The sequence below is a fragment of the Monodelphis domestica genome, chromosome 8, assembly GCF_027887165.1.
Source record: "Monodelphis domestica isolate mMonDom1 chromosome 8, mMonDom1.pri, whole genome shotgun sequence".
NCBI lineage: Eukaryota > Metazoa > Chordata > Mammalia > Didelphimorphia > Didelphidae > Monodelphis > Monodelphis domestica.
In genome coordinates this window covers 209,849,310-209,868,972 of record NC_077234.1, presented here as the reverse complement: position 1 = coordinate 209,868,972, position 19,663 = coordinate 209,849,310, and the positions used below count along the sequence as shown (strand labels likewise).

General features: G+C 35.9%; 2 protein-coding genes across 3 annotated transcripts; both read right to left on the bottom strand.

The window, feature by feature from the left end:
* Window positions 1-813: 813 nt before the first annotated feature.
* Window positions 814-18,700, bottom strand: NIPA2 (NIPA magnesium transporter 2). 2 transcript variants are annotated; one of them, XM_001366151.4, is made up of 6 exons: window positions 18,106-18,700; window positions 6,491-6,722; window positions 4,649-4,705; window positions 3,102-3,192; window positions 2,396-2,556; window positions 814-1,550 (listed from the first exon to the last, which is right to left on the bottom strand). In XM_001366151.4, exons 2-6 carry the CDS (start codon window positions 6,627-6,629, stop codon window positions 916-918), a joined length of 1,083 nt encoding a protein of 360 aa, XP_001366188.1. In that variant the 5' UTR covers window positions 6,630-6,722; window positions 18,106-18,700; the 3' UTR covers window positions 814-915. The 2 variants fall into 2 exon arrangements, with proteins under 2 accessions (XP_001366188.1, XP_016280315.1); XM_016424829.2 differs by lacking the exon at window positions 6,491-6,722 and having other exon boundaries at window positions 18,106-18,379.
* LOC100011187 (ubiquitin-like) lies at window positions 13,549-13,957 on the bottom strand. The gene has a single exon (XM_001362687.3). It carries the CDS (start codon window positions 13,931-13,933, stop codon window positions 13,700-13,702), a length of 234 nt encoding a protein of 77 aa, XP_001362724.1. The 5' UTR covers window positions 13,934-13,957; the 3' UTR covers window positions 13,549-13,699.
* Window positions 18,701-19,663: the final 963 nt, after the last annotated feature.

Here is a 19,663-nt window from a genome sequence, read left to right as displayed (position 1 = left end):
AAACTGCCACACAAGTCTCAATAGATTAAGGGATTTCAGAAGTTGGTAATGGGGACTGCAATAGAACATTAATAATAGTACAAAATGCAAAATTATTAGTAATAACTCACATTCATGTAATGCTTTAAGGTTAGCAAGGCACAAGGGAATGAAAACACTTTTGCCAAGAATTGTTAAACTGCATTTTAAAGAAATTCTCCAATCTGGTAACTGAGCCATTCATAAACACCTAGTAAATTGTACAGGGACCCTGTAGTCACTTGATAAGGCAAACTATATATCAGAAAATCACCCTTAAAAGTTGAGCCAGAAGTTACTCTATTTCGTATTCATTCTGCCTAACTTAAGATTCATTCAAAATGCTTCAAAATTAAAGTAACTGTATTTCTCATTTCCCATAATCCATTCATGTTATATCATAAACTAATTCATGACTCATCCAACATGAGTCACAACTGTATAATCCACAGGATACCACACTGAAATATTTTGTTCTTCCACATAATGGAAGAAGATTAAGGAAATGTTAATGCATTGTCATTTGGTAAATGGCAAATGTTCATTTCAGTCTTTATCAATAATGAAGAAATAAAGTATTTTATTTTTATAATTAAAACTGTCAGTGCAATAAGTTTTTTTTTTATGATGAAAGACTTGAAATTTTAAATTATACAGTGTTAATAGAAACCCAAACCAACCATATTTAGGTTATCTTAGTTGTCTTATACTTCATATGTAAGAAAAGCAAAGTCATTATTGTTTCTGCCCAAATTAGTGAAACCATTAAAAAGAAAAGATTGTCTTTAGACAGGATTTAAAATGACAATTTCTATTTTCAGACAAGCTCATTTTACAGCCAAAGGAAAATCTCACAATTACAGATTCAGTCTTTAAAAATAATATCTATTTTCATTTTCAAAAAGTCATCAGATTTCCATTTCTTCTAGAGATGTTTTCACCAGTTTGTTGCTCACTTCCGCAGGCTAAGTTTCCTTCATTATTATTAAGGACTTCATACAAGTTGGACAGATTGCCATTCACTACTTTTTCATCTTTTCTCAAAGACACAGGCAGACTTGCTAGACTAAAACTGACATCTTTAAAGGCATGCAATAAAAAGATTCCCACAATGATTGTAAGGAAGCCACTCAAAGTGCCAATAATGTCATCAACAGGCATATTTTGCCACTCTTTAAAAAGAATAGCTGAACAAGTTAAAACAGATGTCGTGAAGAATACATAATATATTGGAGTCACTATGGATGTATTAAATATATCCAGGGCCCTGTTTAAATAATTGATCTGTGTACTTACACAGAGAATAAGGCTTAGCAGCAGAATCCAGGACAGTGGGTGCCTTAGCACAGGCTTCCCTGCAAAAAGTTCTTTAATAGCAATTCCCAGGCCTTTAACACAAGAAACAGAAAATGCTCCAATTACAGAGCAGATTGTAATGTAAACAAGTATGTTTGTCTGTCCATGGCGAGGTCCTACCACAAAAATTAATATCAGGGAAACAATGACAATCAATGTTGCAAAGACAACAAAACCTGGAAGAGAGAAGAAGGGTAATATTTAGTTAAATATGTAAAGTGCTAAGAGAAACATCTGGCATTTTCTAACAAAGCCTCGGATAAAAGGGGGCATAACAATTTCAGAACACAGAAATGTAACCCAACCCCTTTCACAGAGAAGGAAACTGAGGGTTTACAAGGCAAAGTGACTGGCACCAAGTCACAAAGCTATCCAGTGGCAGAGATGAGTTTGGAACTGGGTTTCCTGTTCCCTGGCTAATCTCCCTACTATCCAAAGCTGATTATTTTCAAGTGAAGAGTAAATATCTACTTCTGCTCCGGTATAACTACAATGGGGAAACATTACATTTTTGTTAAAAGCAAAAAATATATATATATAATATGTATGTATATGTATATCCCAATCCATATAACAATTGTCCTGCTAATCCAGTCTTATAAGGAGCAATTTAAGTATGACAATATTTTCCTGCACTTTGAAACAAGAAATTACTACAGTTGCATCCTCGATTTTTCTAGCATGATCTGGGTCCAGCAGAGCCCTCTCTATCTATTTTGATGAATTCTCCAAAGTAATAAAATATATACCAATACCACAATAAAAATAGAAAATAACAAAGAGGGAGCAAATAACACACAAATGTTAAACATAATCTGATTCATAAAAATAACATCTAAAACATAGGGGTTTTTTGCACTGAAAGGAGACTATCTGAAGTATGTGGCCTAGCAAGCAACTGCTGTAGTGAGAAGGGTGAAATCTATGGAATTTGCTCACAAGGTGAGCAATGTAAAATGTAAAATGTAGAACTTGAAAAATAATGCAAAAATGAGACTATTTTACATTATCTTTTTCTTACCTGGATCACCCAGTTTATGAGACATCTCATTTAAGGTCTCAATCTCCTCCTCTTTTGGAGCATGAATTACCATAACAGTAGACCCTAAAATACTTAATAAACATCCAATTTTTCCATGAAGATTAAGTCTTTCATTTAGAAAATATGATGAAAGGATGGCACTAAAAAGAAAAAGTCATCCCAAAAATTAAAAATTATTAATCATTTTCCCCATTTCTATCTGTATAGCATATGTGAAATTGATACCCCATCCAAACTGCAGACAAAAATCTGAGAACTAATAAAAAACAATGAGCACACCATAATATTAACTCTCATTTCAAACAAAATGCTACTTTTCAATCATATTTCCAGAGAATTATTTAACTTTGTGAAGAGCAAAACTGTTGAACAGAATTAAATTAAACTGAATGTGGTACAAGTCTCACAAGTTTGCAATTATATAATCTAGATTAATAATTATAATTTATCTCTGTAAAATTAAAAACCACTAAACAGATTCCCACTGGGCTCTTACAGTGATACAAAGGCATTTAATTTAACATTAGTAACCTAACATTAACAACCAAAGCTTGACTGTTACATAATAAATAGAAGATTCATAAACAAAGTCAGATAACACTAAACAAAACAGAATTTCAAAATACTACTGTAAATTTTACATAAGGAATTTCTGTTCTTGCCAAGCAAAAGAAATTGTCCTTACCTTACAAGAACACTAAGAGCTCCTAGTGGAGTCACTAATGTGGCTGGTGCAAATGCATAAGCAGCAAAGTTGGCCACCTCACCAGCTCCCACTGTGGGTTAAATTTTTTTTTTAAGTTAGTGTCAATTTTACTGTTATAAATCAAAATGTTGAATTAAAAAAATCTCATATTCATATTTAGCATTAATGCAAGTCAACTCTTAAGTTCTATGCAATATTATATATGGATTATTTCATCTGCTTTGATATCTTGAATATGTTCCTGATTTAATTGGGGGGTGGGATTTCCTCATTACCATGTTAGAGAAAACTTTCTGAGACAAAATCCCAAAGAACCAGAGAGAAAACAATAGAAAACCAAAGGGCTTAATTGAAGTAATACAGATAGCATGCATAGTTAATGCAAATTTAGGATGCAATAGTAAGGCATTTAACTATAGAGTTTCTATATTGAAACACATGCAAACAATTCAAATCGGTTAAGGGACAATAAACTTTTTCTTAAACACAGAAAATGAAAGACAATCTTACTAGTTATAACCAGGGGGCAGTAGTAAATAGTAGTGGTGTCAAACTTAAATAGAATTGGATCCCTAGAGACAAGATATTGACTAAAAAAAAGCCCATATAATTAACTATTTCTGTTATTTTTTTGTTACACATTTTTCAAGAAGTTTTAAGTCAGTAAGTTTGACCTCTATGGCATCAACATTTTTTTTTGAAGAGTCTTAAATAATGTTACTAGTTTTCACATTTTATGTTTTATGATATCATATATGGTCTATTAGGCGTTTTTATGGGGTGTGTGTGTGTGTGTGTGTGTGTGTTTTGTTACAAGGTACAATCTGAAGAGAGGCTATTTGTTTTGGAGGCTCTCCTCTCCCAACCCCTCACTCCCCAACTACTGATTATAAAGACAAAAGGCACCAATAAAATGCATTTTAAGGCAATAAAAACTACAGAGAGCCTAACATTTAAGTGCCAAATATCTTCTGAACCACCACTCTTTGAATGCTCCTTAAAAATAATCAAAATATACCTGAAAACTATTACCAATCCCCCCTTTCAATCTGATTAAGAATCACTAGAGAAAAGAATTATCTTTGTAATTTCTTCTTTAAAATGTTCAACTGAAATTCTGATTCTTTTTGATTTTCAGAACATTAAGCATTGGAGGGTTCAAATAAATAAACCACCACTTAAAATAAATGGCAGTATATTTTTCTAAACCAATCAGTACTGCTGCTACTTATTTTAAAAAAAATGACAGCGCTATCAAGTTTTCAAAGGAATTACTCTCTTAGCACCCATCAATATACTAAGGGAGAATAAAGATAATAACAATAGTCTGTACTAGGTCCAGATAGGAAAAAAATTTTTTCTTAAATCTATACTTAACATTTATCTTAAAGCTTTTAACTTTGAAATATTAATTAAAATTTTTTACATAAAATTGCTTCTTTAATTTGTGCTAATAATCCAAGGTCATGTAAAAAATGCTGACTATAGAATCCTAGCATTTCCTGGTCATTTTACTTAATACATACTTGATAGAAGTCCAGCCCACCATAACCACTCTTTAAGATATGCATGGCCACCTTGACCTGGAAATGAAGAAATGGTTATTTTTCAGATATCTGGAAGATCATCAGATTCTAAACATTCAGATCATAATCTATAAAGATATTTTCAGATTACAGGGAATAAGGGGGAAAGGTCTCAATAACTGAGATGAACATTTTCAAAATATTCACAAACATGCAAAAAAAACTATGAAATTTAGAGTGCAAACTTGTATAAGTGTGAAATACTCAAACAGAAAAATAAAGGTATGAGCTAGTCTAGCATATTGGGGCAAATATGTACCTCTAAAATGAAGTTTCCTAGAAAAGGGAAATATAAATATATACTAAAAAAGTTATATATTAAATGCATTAATTATGAATGCTTTAAAAAATATTCCTTTTGCTATCAAATAAAAATCGATTATTTACTTTAATCATCAAGATTCTTTTCATCTTGGACATTTTTTGTTCTTTTCCAAAGACTTCATCTTCACTAATAAAACTTAGTATGATTTTAAGTCAAGTTTTGTACAACCCATATTTATTAGGAATTTGAGAGAAGAGCAGAATTTGAAAAGTGGAAGGGACAACAAGGGGCATCTCATCAACTAACACCCAAAAGGATTCCCCCTGACATACCAGCCTCTATTTGAAGGCCTCCAAGGAGTTAGAATCTGGCACCTCTTAAGGCAGCCTATTTGCTTATGGTCAGTTCTCCTCATTTGGAAATTTTTCCTGAAATCAAATCTAAATTGGTCCCTGCAAATTCTACCAACTTGTTCACCAACCTGGAAGCCCCCTACTGGATGCTTTCCAAATTATTGAATATCCCTCCTACATAATTTCCAGAGAGGGCAAGATTCAGTAGGACCATCAATTCTTTATTCTTAGAGCTATAGCTCATTTCATGAAGTCAAGCTTGCATTAGCTCTTTAGGCTACACTTCTGATTCCTTGACTGACTAAAAACCATAGATATCTCTCTCTCCTTCCCTCCCCACCCAAAACTGCTCTTTAATTATACTTCTCCTGCCTTGTATTGATAAATTTTATTTTCAAGTATAAGATTCTTCATTTCCCCCTATTGCATTTCTTCTTATTAGACTCAACTCAGTTCAATAGCTCATCAATATTTTTGGGATCCTGTCATTTGGTGTCTCAGCTATCCCTCCCTAATCTGCAAATTCAACACACAAACCATCTATGCCTTTATTTAAGTCACTGATTTAAAAAGTTAACTAGCATAGAATGGAAGACAAATTCCTGGGGTAGACTAGCTATCTCCCTATCATGTTATATGGCTTATATCCAAATGCCCCCTTCCTACTCATCTGTAAATAGTATGTTGCCAATATCTAAAAAGAGAAGATTCGTTGTAATTTTCTGATATATCATAATGTCTACAACAGCTATGTTAATTTTTTTTAAAAAGCTACATGAATAAATAAGACAAATGAGAATTTCTTATCTGGCTATTATGTTACTAGGAAGGGATTAGCAGAACCATTTTAATAAAGACAACAATTCCTTTCCTGTACTCTTCATTTGGTTTCATGTACTTAGGACATGACAATTTAAAGAGAAGGGAAAGAAAAAGCCAAACGAGTAGCTACAGGAAAGAATAACATTTTTGTGCTTAAGGTGATAGACACTTTTTTTTTGCATTTGTTTCATTACAAAGCTGATGATTCTCACACTGTTAGCAATATAGAACTAAATTCCAAAAATTTTTTTGGGGAAAAAAGCAAACTAATTAGCTTACCTACATAATAATCTTATCAAGAATTAATCTTTATGAAAAGTATAAAAATCATCTATAACCTACCTGCTCTCATGGAGCCTTTTCTGGCTAGTCTCAAGAGACCCTTTTTTTTTAAAATGAAGCTTCCTCCAATGAATATGCTGGAACTCATAGCCAATCCCAGACCAACATAAAAGTCATATTTTCCACGATCGTGGCTCATCTCGTTAACTACTAAAAGTGTTCAGGTGAGTCACATTGATCACAGAACAGAAAAACTGCTGGTACTGGAGGCCAGGTGACACAACCTTCAATTCTAAACACACACAACAAAAATAAAGATTTTTAGAGAAATAATTGATTCCAAACACAGCCAAACCACAAATGTAGTAATTAAAAAGTATTCAAATAGAAATTCTACCTTCTCCTTTATCCTAAAGGAGAATTCTTTTTTCTGAAGACTGCAAAGCTCCCTATCTGGCCAAGGCTAGAATCACATAGCCACCTACAGACTGATTTTGCTAATGACCATGACAAGTACAGTTGACATGATTTGGTTTTTCTAACCTAGGCCAGCTTGCTTCTCCTTAAGCAGTCTAATTGGCTCCCTTTCCCAGGGACTCACTTATTAGGTGCCAGACAGTATGGACATCTAATCAGTTTTAGTACACTGAGAACCCCTGAATTTAAAAGACACGGACTCAGGGATTAAGGGCAAGGGTCACCATGGCTCTTTCCCCTTCATTTTTATAATATTAAATGTCTGATTTTAATGAAAAAATAAAAGCAAGTTCATTAGGAATGGAACTTTAACCACCCCCCCCCAAAATAATTCAATTAATATCTACAGCAAGTTGGATAAAGTTTTTGTGAGTAAAGTTTAACTAATGCTATCATAGCAAGAGAAAAACTGTAATGGACCTAAATAGTTAAATGTTCTTGATTTAATAAAGTAGAACCTTTAAAAAAAAACATATTAATTCAAATCCTATAAACTGAGCTATCTTATCAATCTAACCTATTAAGGAAATACTGTTGCAGAACTTATTTCCCTTTAGGCACATGAAGACTGTCAGGTCTTCAAGCAGGACATGAATGACCACCACTTGCCTAGTATTTTGCAGTGAGGAGTCTTTATCAGGTAAAGTTGAATTTGTGGAACTGATTTAATGAAATTTGCTACAGTTCTGGTAAAATATTTATGTACAATAACAATGGAATATAGTAAATATTTAAATACAATGTTAAATGTTGTTTACAAATGCTCTGCAAACTTGGGAGAGGGTCAATGACTCAAAATTAAAATGAGAATAAAAGCAATAGCTTCATAATTTAAGAATTCATAGAAAGTCAGCTAATTAATATTCTTGTGCTGAGACTGAATACTAATTAAATATAGTTTCAGAGAAATGGAAGCTACACAACAAAGGAGAAGGGGTAACAAAGAAGAAACTGAAGCTCAGAGGAGAAAAGTGCCAGGTCCAAGTTCTGATAGAATCTCTGTGTCTGGAACAAAGATGTCATCAGGTCTGGGAGATCTTTCAGAAACAGGAAGTCAAATTACACTTCCCTATGTTCCAACAAGGGGGCAATTCTAAGACAAACCATTCAAAAAAGGTCCTGGAATATTCTACTATTAAAGATGCAACTGGAATAACAAACTCTTCTTTTAAAATGGAAATACCTTCTGGAATGAATAAATCAAAAGTCACACCTCAGTGTAAATTACTTGGTCCAGCTAGCTTTACAAAAAAGGAAGTAGTGTTCAGATAGTTTAGTACAGTGCCAAGAGCATTGGTTTTAGAAAGACCCTCTTCATCTGCCAGCATGATCAAGGGCAAGTTTTTCTCATCTGTAAAACAATGAGACTGATCCAAATTACCGCAAGTCCCCTTTAGGTTCAACAGAGTACACTAGCAATGAGTACCAAAAGGAAGGAGGTATAGCAGGTAGGCAGGTATATAAAAGGTCTAAAAAAGGTCTATAGAGTACTATAGATTACTTACAGACATGCTAGAAAAAATGCAAGAGAGTGGGAATGGAGCAAAAGACAGAGAGGTTTATAGAAAGTTCGGTTTTTGTTTTTATTCCCTTATGGGAATTTACTATATGGGAGTTTACTATAATTGCTATCCAGCTTTCTGATAATTCTCTAAGCTTTTAGTTCTAGTTGATATCTCTGTCCCTATAACAGAATTACTTAGAGCCCACTACTCCTCTAGTCTTTAGGGATTCATCAATTGACTTTTTCTACTGTTTTCTTCAGGTTGTGATCATCAACAACCCTAAAAATCAAGAACTTAAATCTCCCACCCACCTGCTCTAACCATGTCATTTTTTGTTCATAGTTAAGCTACAATTAAAAAAAAAAAAAAACCTGGTACAAACATCACCGGCAATTTACAATTTTTTACATAATGATTTTTACACTGAATAACTATAGTACTGAGTACTATTTCTACTTTGCATTATTTCACATTAGTTTTTCCATATTTCTGAGTAGTCTTCATGTCAATCTTTGAAACAAAGTAGCATTATACTTACATCAACATACCACATGTATCTTAAGTTATTTTGTAGTTACTAGACATTTGGGTTGTTGCTAACATTTAAATAGGGTACAGTCTTAAAGTTCTTTGAATAGAGAAGCTTTTCCCCACCTCTTTATACGTTATACGTGGTATAATGGGGACTAACTGAAGTGTATGACCAACTCTATGGTGTATTGCCAAACAGTAGTAGTCTCTCAGTAACCGAGGATGATGATTGTCTTTGTGTGTTTTTGTGCACAAAGACACTTGTGCATGAAGATTTAAGTGGAAGAGTTGATGCACAGAGACAGTCCCACTCTCGGCATTGGAAGCCTGGGTCCAGTGGCATGAAAAGTCATTACGCCTGGAGACTTCCTCAGCTGCATTGGATGGCCGTGTTGTCTTTTGTGCTCCAACACGCCCTGAGCACTCCACAGTGCTTTGCTGAGTCACCATCTCAGCCGTTGAACCTTCTTATTGGTTTCTTCCATCTGTTCGGCCGAAGCAGTCTTCACATGCTGGCCATTGATACCATGACAAACCTTCTGTTGCTATCTCTTTATTCCTTCTAGTCTTATTTTTTCTAGCCTCTAGTCTTAACCCACTGCTTTCTAGTTTTCAGCTTCCCTCCACAGGCGATTCAAACCCATGTGAGAAATCTATGTAGAGCTGGTTTTCTACAATGAGGAACCTCAAGCCTTCCTTTTCAGAACGAGAAAAATAAATGACATTTTAGAAGAGTTTTATTTAATACATCAATAGCGAAAACTGAATGAGGACAAAATGGAATATACCTTTTTTTCATCAGCACATGGTACATATAAAAAAACTGACCATGTGCTGGGGCATAAAAACTTTACAATCAAATATAGAAAAGCAGAAATAATAAATGCAAACGAAGTACCAAAAAGTGGCACCAAAATGTATTGCCAACAGCAAGGTATAAACATACCTATTTTCCCAGAGTTGCAAAGTTGTCTTATTTTTATTAATATTTGATAATTTAGTATGAGGTACCTCACACTTATGATTGAGATTTCTTTAATTATTTGGGGAGCTGAACCTTGTTTCAAGTGTTTATTCACTATTTGAAATTGTTTTATTTAGTTTGTCTGGCCAATGGATTCTAAATACTACCTATATAAACTTACTTATCTCTTGTAATCCTTGAAATCCTTCATGAGTATCAACATTTTCTTGCTGTTTCTTTTTGTTTTAATTTTAGATTTTGTTTTACTGCTATTCGTTGTGCAATTAAAAATTTATATTATCAAAAAAAAACAAATTGTGTTCCAGATCGTTTCTCCTATTTCAGTGATGGAATGACATTAACCACCAATGTCAATATTATAACCAAAACTTTCTAAGAGCAGTACCTCTGCTAACCTAACATTATACCTTTCATTTCCCCTTTCACTCAATTTTTCTCCTATATTCCTTTCACCTAATGTCATGTTTTCTGGGAACTAGTAAATAACATTTTTATCTGTACTTTCATAGTTAAGATGCCCCCTGCCTATTTATGAACGACTATTGCACTTTATCCTACATTTTATGGTTTTTTTAAACTATTTTTAATTTCCATAGGCAACTCCCTAACATTACAAGTCACTAGTTGCTGAACTGCTTGGGTTAAAGGGGCTTTTCCTCATCTGTAGTTCCCTATACCACAGGAGTCAAAGTGTCCCTGCAACAGCCTAAACCAGATTAAAATGTAATTGAGAGATATGTAACAAAATAAATAAAACATAAGATAACATTTCATTTTAAAACTAAATCAATATACAGCTGGCAGGGATCTTTATATACAGAGGAGTGACCCCCATTTCTTAAACTGATACCACTGAAACAATGATACAATAAAATCCCAGACTGGACTTTTGCTCAACAGTCCATTACAAAAGAATTTGAAACTAATTAACCTACATGAAGTTCACTGTTACATGTGGTACAACCAATTTTAGAGGGTCCACATTTTTTTTTCTATTTTGAAACCCAGTTCTCCTGAAAGCATTTAATGATGGTTCTTTCCCTATTATTCAATCTCACCAAGTTTAATCATAAACTAACCATTTATACGTATTTAGATTTAATCCTTGGATCTTTATGTTCCACTGGTCTAGGTTTTCATCTTTTTCTTTGCAAAATCTACTTAACCAGATGCCTAAGCCAAACTATGTTATTTGAAATGTCTGAAATACACCATATACTTTCCATTCCACAATGTTCCTCACAGTATGAGGGGAGTGGGGGGAGGGGGAGAAGGGGAAAAGGGAATGAGGGAGGGGGAGGGACAGGGAGAGGGAGAGAGGGAGGGAGAGAGAGAGAGAGAGAGAGAGGGAGGGAGGGAGGGAGGGAGAGAGAGAGAGAGAGAGAGAGAGAGAGAGAGAGAGAGAGAGAGAGAGAGAGAGAGAGAGAGAGAGAGAGAGAGAGAGAGAGAGAGAGAGAACTCTCTCTGTTGCTCCTGAAACATTACCCATATGTCAAGGATCAGCTCAATTGATAATTCTCTAAGCTTCCTGCTTTCTTTTAAAATTCTAAATAGTCAATAATAATCACTCTCACCTCAAGTCTGCTGCTGCTCAAAAGACAGGGCCAACTCTTGGCAAAACTGTGAAACCTTTAGTTTTTCTTCTGTCTCTCCTATCTTTAATTTCTGTGTCTTTTCTCTAGCTGAACTCCTCTCTCAACTTAAGGTAAACAGTGCCTTCCTACTTTACTTTCTTCCTCTCAGTGGCAGGCTTGGTATAAATAATTGATATTTGTTGGTAGACCGATCACACTTTGATTAAACTACACAACATACTATTCCCTCTGCTTCAAGACTTCCAGATACATACTTTCTCTTTTCTGGAATAGTAAACATTACTTACCTAATACTCAATGATTTCTGTACTATAACCAATCCATACAGAGATCAAGATATAGTACAAACTTTCTTACTTTCATCATGATTCTTGACAACATGTTAGAATTTATATTCTTTGATAACAGAAATATCGCTACATTTATCTTGAGTGGTCTTAAAATAATTTCTTTTACACAACACTCACCCTAAGAAATCTCTAAAGTATCCTCAAAACATGTTTGTATAAACAAAATATTTAAAGACAGTCTCTCTGGACACAAGAGGCATTTTCAAGAAAATACAGATAACATTACATTTTAAAACAAGAAGTCATTCTGAAGTCATGGCAAGCTTCTAAAAACAGAATATCCATGACTAAATTAAATAATTATTCATTTCCATTAAATTAGAAAGAGCCGGGGGGGGGGGGGGGGGAATAGCATTATATAGTTATATCTTCCTCAACTGCTATTCTATATGTTCCCATAGACATTTTATTAAATGGAGAAGCAAGAGAAATGAGAAAGCAATTTTGATCTACCCTGACCAGAAAACAAATATTGAATGGGAATTAAGCGTGCTCTCTGACAAAGTCAGAGGCATGAAAGCTACTCCTGAAAAGAAGCAATGCAACATGGCACTTCATAACATTATACTCCTGTCATCCCCTTCCCAAGAGAAATTCAGAGTGACCCCACAATGATGACCATGATTATCTGTAGAGCCTGGCACATTAGTTATTGATTGGCACCTCCTTATCATTCCACCTTATCTCATTTTACTTCCTCTCTATACAAAAAAAAAGACCCAACCCCTTTAATTATTTTTATATAATAATTTATGTAATTAATATTATATCTACAAAATATATATTATAATCAATAAATAATATTCCATCTTCTCCAATTAGGGGGGAAAAAGTCATAGGACTTAAGTTCAAATTCTAGTTCTCTCACTGACTAACTTCAAAAAAGTCACTTAATCTATGGGCTTCAGTTTTTGTCTTTTTTAAAATTGGGAACCTGAACTGAATTACCTGGAAGGTCCATTTCCAGCACAAAATCTAGGCTCCTATTGTTCATTGTAGAATATTCTAGTGGAAATAAGATAGAACTGGGAGCCAAGCTTATAGTTCTCATTCTACCACTTAATAGTTCTCACTCCCTATTTCCTTATCCGTAAAATAGGAGACATAATAAAAATAATAAATGTGAAATACTTCAAAAAGTTTAAAAGCAAATGTAAGATAATTTTAGAATAGAATTGTGATCATTAAAGTTATTAGTATTGCTAAAAACGCTGGTAAGAATGAGGTTTTTATAAATGAAAATGGGGGGCAGCTAGACGGCTCAGTGGATTGAAAGCCAGGCCCCAGAGACAGTAGGTTCTGGGTTCAAATCTAGTCTTAGACACTTCCTAGCTGTGTGACCCTGGACAAGTCACTTAACCTCTATTGCCTAACCCTTACTGCTCTTCTGCCTTGGAACCAATACATAGTATTAATTCTAAGACAGAAGGAGACAGTTAAAAAAAAAGTGCAAACACATTTTGTATAAATTATATATTTGAAACATTTTTTAAATGGACTAAAGCATTTATATTTCACTTATAAATGTGGGTTTTCATCATTAAATTATCTTGAAATTTTAATAGTCACAGGATGTCATAGTAGAGATCTGGTCTCAGAGTAGAGAAAACCTAGATTATTCATGGCCAAGACCTAGGTTTCAAGTCATATATATATATATATAGGAAATATATATATATATATATATATTTCCAATGTGCATTTTATTAGCATTGGCTCAGCTGTTACTGAACCTGATAATCTCAAAACTTAATAGTAAGACTTTGAAGAGCTGCGTGCAAAATGATGCTATCGTTGGCAATTTATGCTTTCATAAAAGTCAACAATTAATAGCCACCCCTAACACTCAGGACCAGAGGGAGGGTAGATTCTTTCTGAATGTTGTAGTCAGACAGGGTGCAGCCATCTTCCAGCTGCTTGCCTGAAAAGATGAGCCTCTGCTGGTCAGGTGCAATGCCCTCTTTGTCTTGGATTTTGGCCTTTACATTCTCAATAGTGTCACTGGGCTCCACCTCCAGGGTGGCAATCTTGCCTGTCAGGGTCTTCACAAAGATCTGCATGCCACCCCCGAGACTCAGGAATAATTATATATATATATATATATGCGCCAAATATGACTGAGAGGATATGCAATGGTAGATGAAATTTTTCACTAGAAATTCTTTATACCTCTGATATCACCGGTGTTGTCTATATACATACACACATATGAATTACAGAACAATTATAAGTGCTTTCTAGTTTATAAACTGCTTTTCTTACCACACTTTCTCAGTATGTATACATTTTATAGTTGAGACTGAAGCTCTGAGAAATTCATCAACTTCCTCATGGTCACACAGATGTAGTTAAGTAGAGGAAGTTTATCTTTTGATTTCAAGTCCAGGCACTCTTTTCATTATATCATGCTTTATCCATAAGAAAAATATTCATTATTTGTGTGCATTATCTAGTCTTAAGTCAGAAGGTCTGAACTCTGATAATACCCTAGTTACATGATCCTGGGCAAATAATTTTGTAATAGTAGAAGGCATTTCCTTATTAGAAATTCCCTATGATAGCAAAATCATAGATCCAGTCAAAGAACAATTAGCAAATTTCAAGAAGTCCCCAGTTCTCTAGAAAAAAATTTTTTAACCCTTACTTTCTGTCTTAGTAATGACTCTAAGTCATAAGGGTAAAGGCTAGGCAAATAGTGTTAAATGACTTGCCCAGGGTCACAACTGCCCCATCCCAGTTCTTAAAATTAAAACAATTTCTTTTCCAATTTGTCTGGTTTTACTTCTTCATTTATTTGACTGCTGATAAGTTGTATTTTCTTGTACAAACCAGCAGCAATCTATCTGTACAGAAATTTGAGAGTAGAAATACTTTAAAGGTATTTCCCCACTCCCCTCCACCGTCCCTCATTTCCCAAGAAGTGGTAAAGTTGGCAAACTGGCAAGGCTTCAGATAAAGGTTCTTCACCTGTAATTTGGGGACTGGGATAAGGTGACCCTTGACTTTAGCTACCTGTCAGTTTAACCTGATCTCAACTGAACCACTTAAAAAATAAAAAATAACTTTGTAATCTGTCTTGTGATTTGCCTTTTGGGTATAGGAAATGAGAGCAGAGCTGTTCTTAGGTGCATCAAAGAAGTTTCCCCACATTAGTTATTGTGAGTTATAATCCTATTTTCAAGCTGAACTTATTAATTAAACTATACATTAAGTTAGTGCCTTTATCATAACTGGAAACTTGAAACTGTTGTTGCTCTTCTCTCTCCTTCCCATTTTTACCAAAGTGAGCTAAAAAAATTAATCTGCCTATGTCTTTTGCCAAATTTGTCTGTAATTAGTAAATTGTGTCTGTAATAAAAAAAAATATTTGAATGCCAATTTTATCAAGTATCAATAGGGATACAAAAGAAACAAAATAGGGACTCTGAAAGGCTTCCAGTCTAGCTGAGAAGATACTTATTTAACATCAATCAGAATAATAAAGCATTACATTTTTTTTAATCCCTTAATTTCTGTCTTAGAGTCAACACTGTATTCGTTCCAAGGCAGAAGAGTGGTAAGGGCTAGGCAATTGGGGTTAATTTAAGAAGTGTCAGATTTGATCCCAGGTGCTCCCAACTCCAAGCCTCACTCTCTACCAAGGAGCCACCTAGCTGCCCTCAAGTACTACACTGTGAGGAATTCAATGTAGTAAAAAGTTTACCAAGAGATCAGTGAAGGGGTAGAATTGTAGGCTGGGCCTTGAAGAATGAAATATGTTTTAAAATCATGATTCATATCTTTGATTTTCATATTATTCTAATTTCCAAGTATGTCCCTTCCACTTCCTTACCTAGAGAGCCATTCCTTATAACAAAGAGTAGGAAATGGATTCTAAAGTTTATATTTTAGAAAATTAGTTCAAATTTTTTAAAATTTAAAGAGGCATACAGCCACAGAGACCTATTTCTATCCACTAAGCTGAATCCTAAACCAGAAATTTTTGTAATATCCCAAAAAGCACTCAGCATGGTGCCTGGCACATAGTAAGTGCTATAGAAATCTTAGTTCTATTATTATTAATATTATTAGGATACCACTCCTTTTAAAAACCTGTTGGTTTTTCACATTTTGTTTGCACCACATTGGTTATGAATGTGAGCTAGGTAGAGCATCTTGGTGCCATTTCATCTTTTATATTCCTAGTTATCAGGTATTTCTGTGACCTCTCTCACATCTGCTCCCCTCCTTTCCACTAACTCCACATCCTTATTGACATCTGCTTGGGCTACAGCATAAGTCTCAAGCAAGGAGCAACAATTCTCTCCCTAATGTGGCCAGAATCAGATTAAAATGCAATTGGTAAATATTTAACAAAATAAATAAAAATACAATAAAACATAGAAAATATATAGTTTTCTAATTCAATATGCAACACAGGGATTCTTAGGTTTAGTGGCCCCCCTGCTTCTACTTGAGTTTGAAACCACTGGTCTACAATAGCTTTATCTACATGTCTCACACTCCCCATCTCCAATCTCAATCTTTCAATAGTCTAGACATTATCTACATGTCTACACACTCCCCTCCTCCAATCTCAATCTTTCAATAGTCTAGACATTTTTCTTCTGCATAGGTCCTTTCTATTCATGCATCTTTAGTGGCTCCTGACAGTCTACTAAATAAAATTAAAATCTCTAGGCATTCAAGGCCATCCCCAAAAGGCGTTAAAAGGCACCACTTGTCTCCACCACCTTATTTCACATAATTCTCTACACATTTTTTGATTCCAAGGAGGCTGAGTAGTGAAGAGGAAATAACTCTGATTCCAGTCAGAAGACTTGAGTTCAGATGCTTACCAACTGTGTATCTTCCACAAGCCATTTAATTTCCCTGGACCTCAGTTTTCACATTCTTAAAATGAGGGAGTTGGCCACAAGGGACTCTGAAGTTCATTCTAGCTCTAAATCTACAATCCTATAAACTGCTCCCTGCATCCTGTCTTCTGCCCAAGAAGCAAGGTATTCTCCTACCACAAAAGCTTTCTTAAGTTTGTTTTCTTTGCCTGAAATGCCCTCTCTTCCCTTTGTCTGTTTAATTTCTACTTTAATTTCCCACTCAGTTCCTTTCTTGTCATTAAGCTTTCCTGAATTCCATGGTTGCTTACTCACAAACTTCTCATGCTACATTACATATTACAGAGAGGCTGTACACATACAGGTTGTGCGACCCTGGGCAAGTTACTTAACCTCATGAAATCACATGTCCAGCTCCATTCCCAGCCCTCTCCACAAAAGGGGAAAAAACAACAAAATACTTTCTTTTAGCTCCAAGTCTGTAAAGTAAGGGTGGGCAGGGGTTGTGCCTTTTTCAGTCTAGTACAGTGCTCTGCATTTGATAGACGTTTAAGGAATTGAAATGAATTGTTGAAGCTCAGAGTAAAGCTGCTCCCTACATATTTCTGAGTAAACAGTGGTGTAGGGGGTACAGTGCTAGATTTGATGTCTTCTTGACCTGAATAACTTTGGAAAAAGTTACGGGACTTCTTAGCTTCTGTCCTCTTAGTACTTTCTCCTTACTTCCATCTCAGACCTCTTTACTTTTAGAAGCAGCTTAGACACTAAGTCTTTCTTGATCTCAGCTCCCAAATTACCTTAAATTTGACTATTTGAGGTGTGAATGTACTCACTAGTTTTACATTCCCTGCACATTTTTATTTGTATTTGTCTCCATTAGGATGTAAGCACCTAGCCAGTAGGGATGATAATATGATTGTTACAAGGATCAAATGAGATAATATATGAAAAGAGCTTTGTAAAGTTTATAGTATGATATGTAGTTTATATATGCATATATGGTTATAGATATGAGATACATTGTTTGATAAATGACCCGGTAGAAAAGAGTTTGATAACTGACAAACGTACGCAGGATACCCTGCATACATGCACACACTTACGTGTTAGTTACAAAACTGCATACATATACGTATACTTTGCTCTATGCCCTGTATGCCTGTAAGCTATCAAACCCTTTCCTTTCTCCCCATGGGGGTTTGCAGGAAGACAGGTCGTTGCCCCAAAGGGGAGCCAGCATTCACCCCTTAAGTCACAGGACAAGCTACAGGTCGAATCCAGGTGGCCCCTCTCAGGGTGAAGAAAAGCAGAAACAGGAGCAGCCGGGAAGGCTGGAGCCCACAAACTGCTGCCCCTTCCCCCTGCCCCCTCCCGGCCCCGGCCCCGGCCCGAGTCACCTGAGGCTTCTCACATGCCCACACAGGCTGCTGGGGCCGTCGCAGCCGCCCCCTCTTCCTTCACCGAAGAGCCGGAGCTGGGGTCCGGGGCAGCGGCCGCGCGCACTGCCTCCTCCATCGGGGAGCGCCAATCTCAATTACAGCTTCCAGGAAGGACAAATCACAGAGGCCGCCACCGCCCCGGGCAAGTGGAAAGCGGGAGGGGAACCGGCAGAAGCTTCCGGGCGGGCGCTTGCCGAGTGACGCAAGCCACCGCCGGGGTCTCCTCCGGGACACGCAGCACGTCGCATACGTAACACGCAGTACGTAAAACGTCGCATGTAAGCGTCTGTAACACTTCCACTGCTGGAGCCCTCTGTAAATTTTCCCGTCTTTGCCTTGGTTCACTTGTTTGCTGTTCTCGAGCTGCTTTTTTGTAGGCCTCGAGCGAGCTATCCTGGAGCAGGGGGAAGCCAAAGGATAGAGTTGCCAGGATAGGGGAAGAAGAGTACTTAAGGGTCTTCCATGCTTCACTATTTGATCACTACCCGTACGGGACCCGGAACCTTAGGGAGGGAGGATTCTGGAGCTCTCGAACGCTTGGGCTTCCAGGGGGAAGCCACGTGACCATCGAATTCACCCAGGCCCCGGGGTGCGTGGGAACTGTGAACTGGTCTACGGTTGTAAGGGCCGTAATTGCCCAAAATAGGCAGATTGTTTTGTGGCTTAAAACTATGATATCTCAAACGAGACAAGAAGCAAAGGAACGCAAAGGGAATAAAATAATTACTGTGGATGGCATTTTTTATTTTTATAAGCTAGCCGCCTTTTATTTGGCAGTAAAAGAAACGCAGTTAATCTATTACAGGTTGGAGGGGGAACCAGTCTTTTGTTGTTGTTGTTATAGCTCCATTTAATAGCATTTTATTGCTATATGGATGAATGAGGGTTGTACTGAACATTTAGGCAAGAAAAGCATCCCAGCAATGTCTAATTTCAGTAAACTAATAGTATTCATCAAACAAAACAATTTTAGGAGTAGTAAGTCATTAAGTACAAACACGGGATGACATCACTAACCATGCACACCTACAGTTTCCATGCTGGTCAAAACAAAACACAAAATGTCTTTTTCCAGTTCCGAACAAGCAACAAGGTCAGAGGAAACATTTAAAGCTGGAGGCTGTTGTTCCATGTCCTTCTCTCTAATCAGGTTAGCCATTGTGCCATTTTCCAGCTCAAAGCACTTTTAACAACTCCCTGGTGTCTTTACAATAAAACAAATTTCCCTCTTTACCTTTTAAAGCCCTTCACAATTCATCTCTAACCTAGGGCCTTCCTCCTTATTTCACTTTACTTTTCCTCATGGTACCTTTTTTGTTTATTCGGATTCAACTTTTCATGATCTCATTCTGGGTTTTCTTGCCAAAGACAGTAGAATGGTTAGACATTTCCTTCTCCAGTCCATTTTACAGCTGAGGCAAACAATTAAGTGACTTGCCCAGACAGCACAAAATTAACCTAGTTGATGTTTCCCATGCATGAAATCTTGGCAAGGACACAAATCTGTATAAAAGTA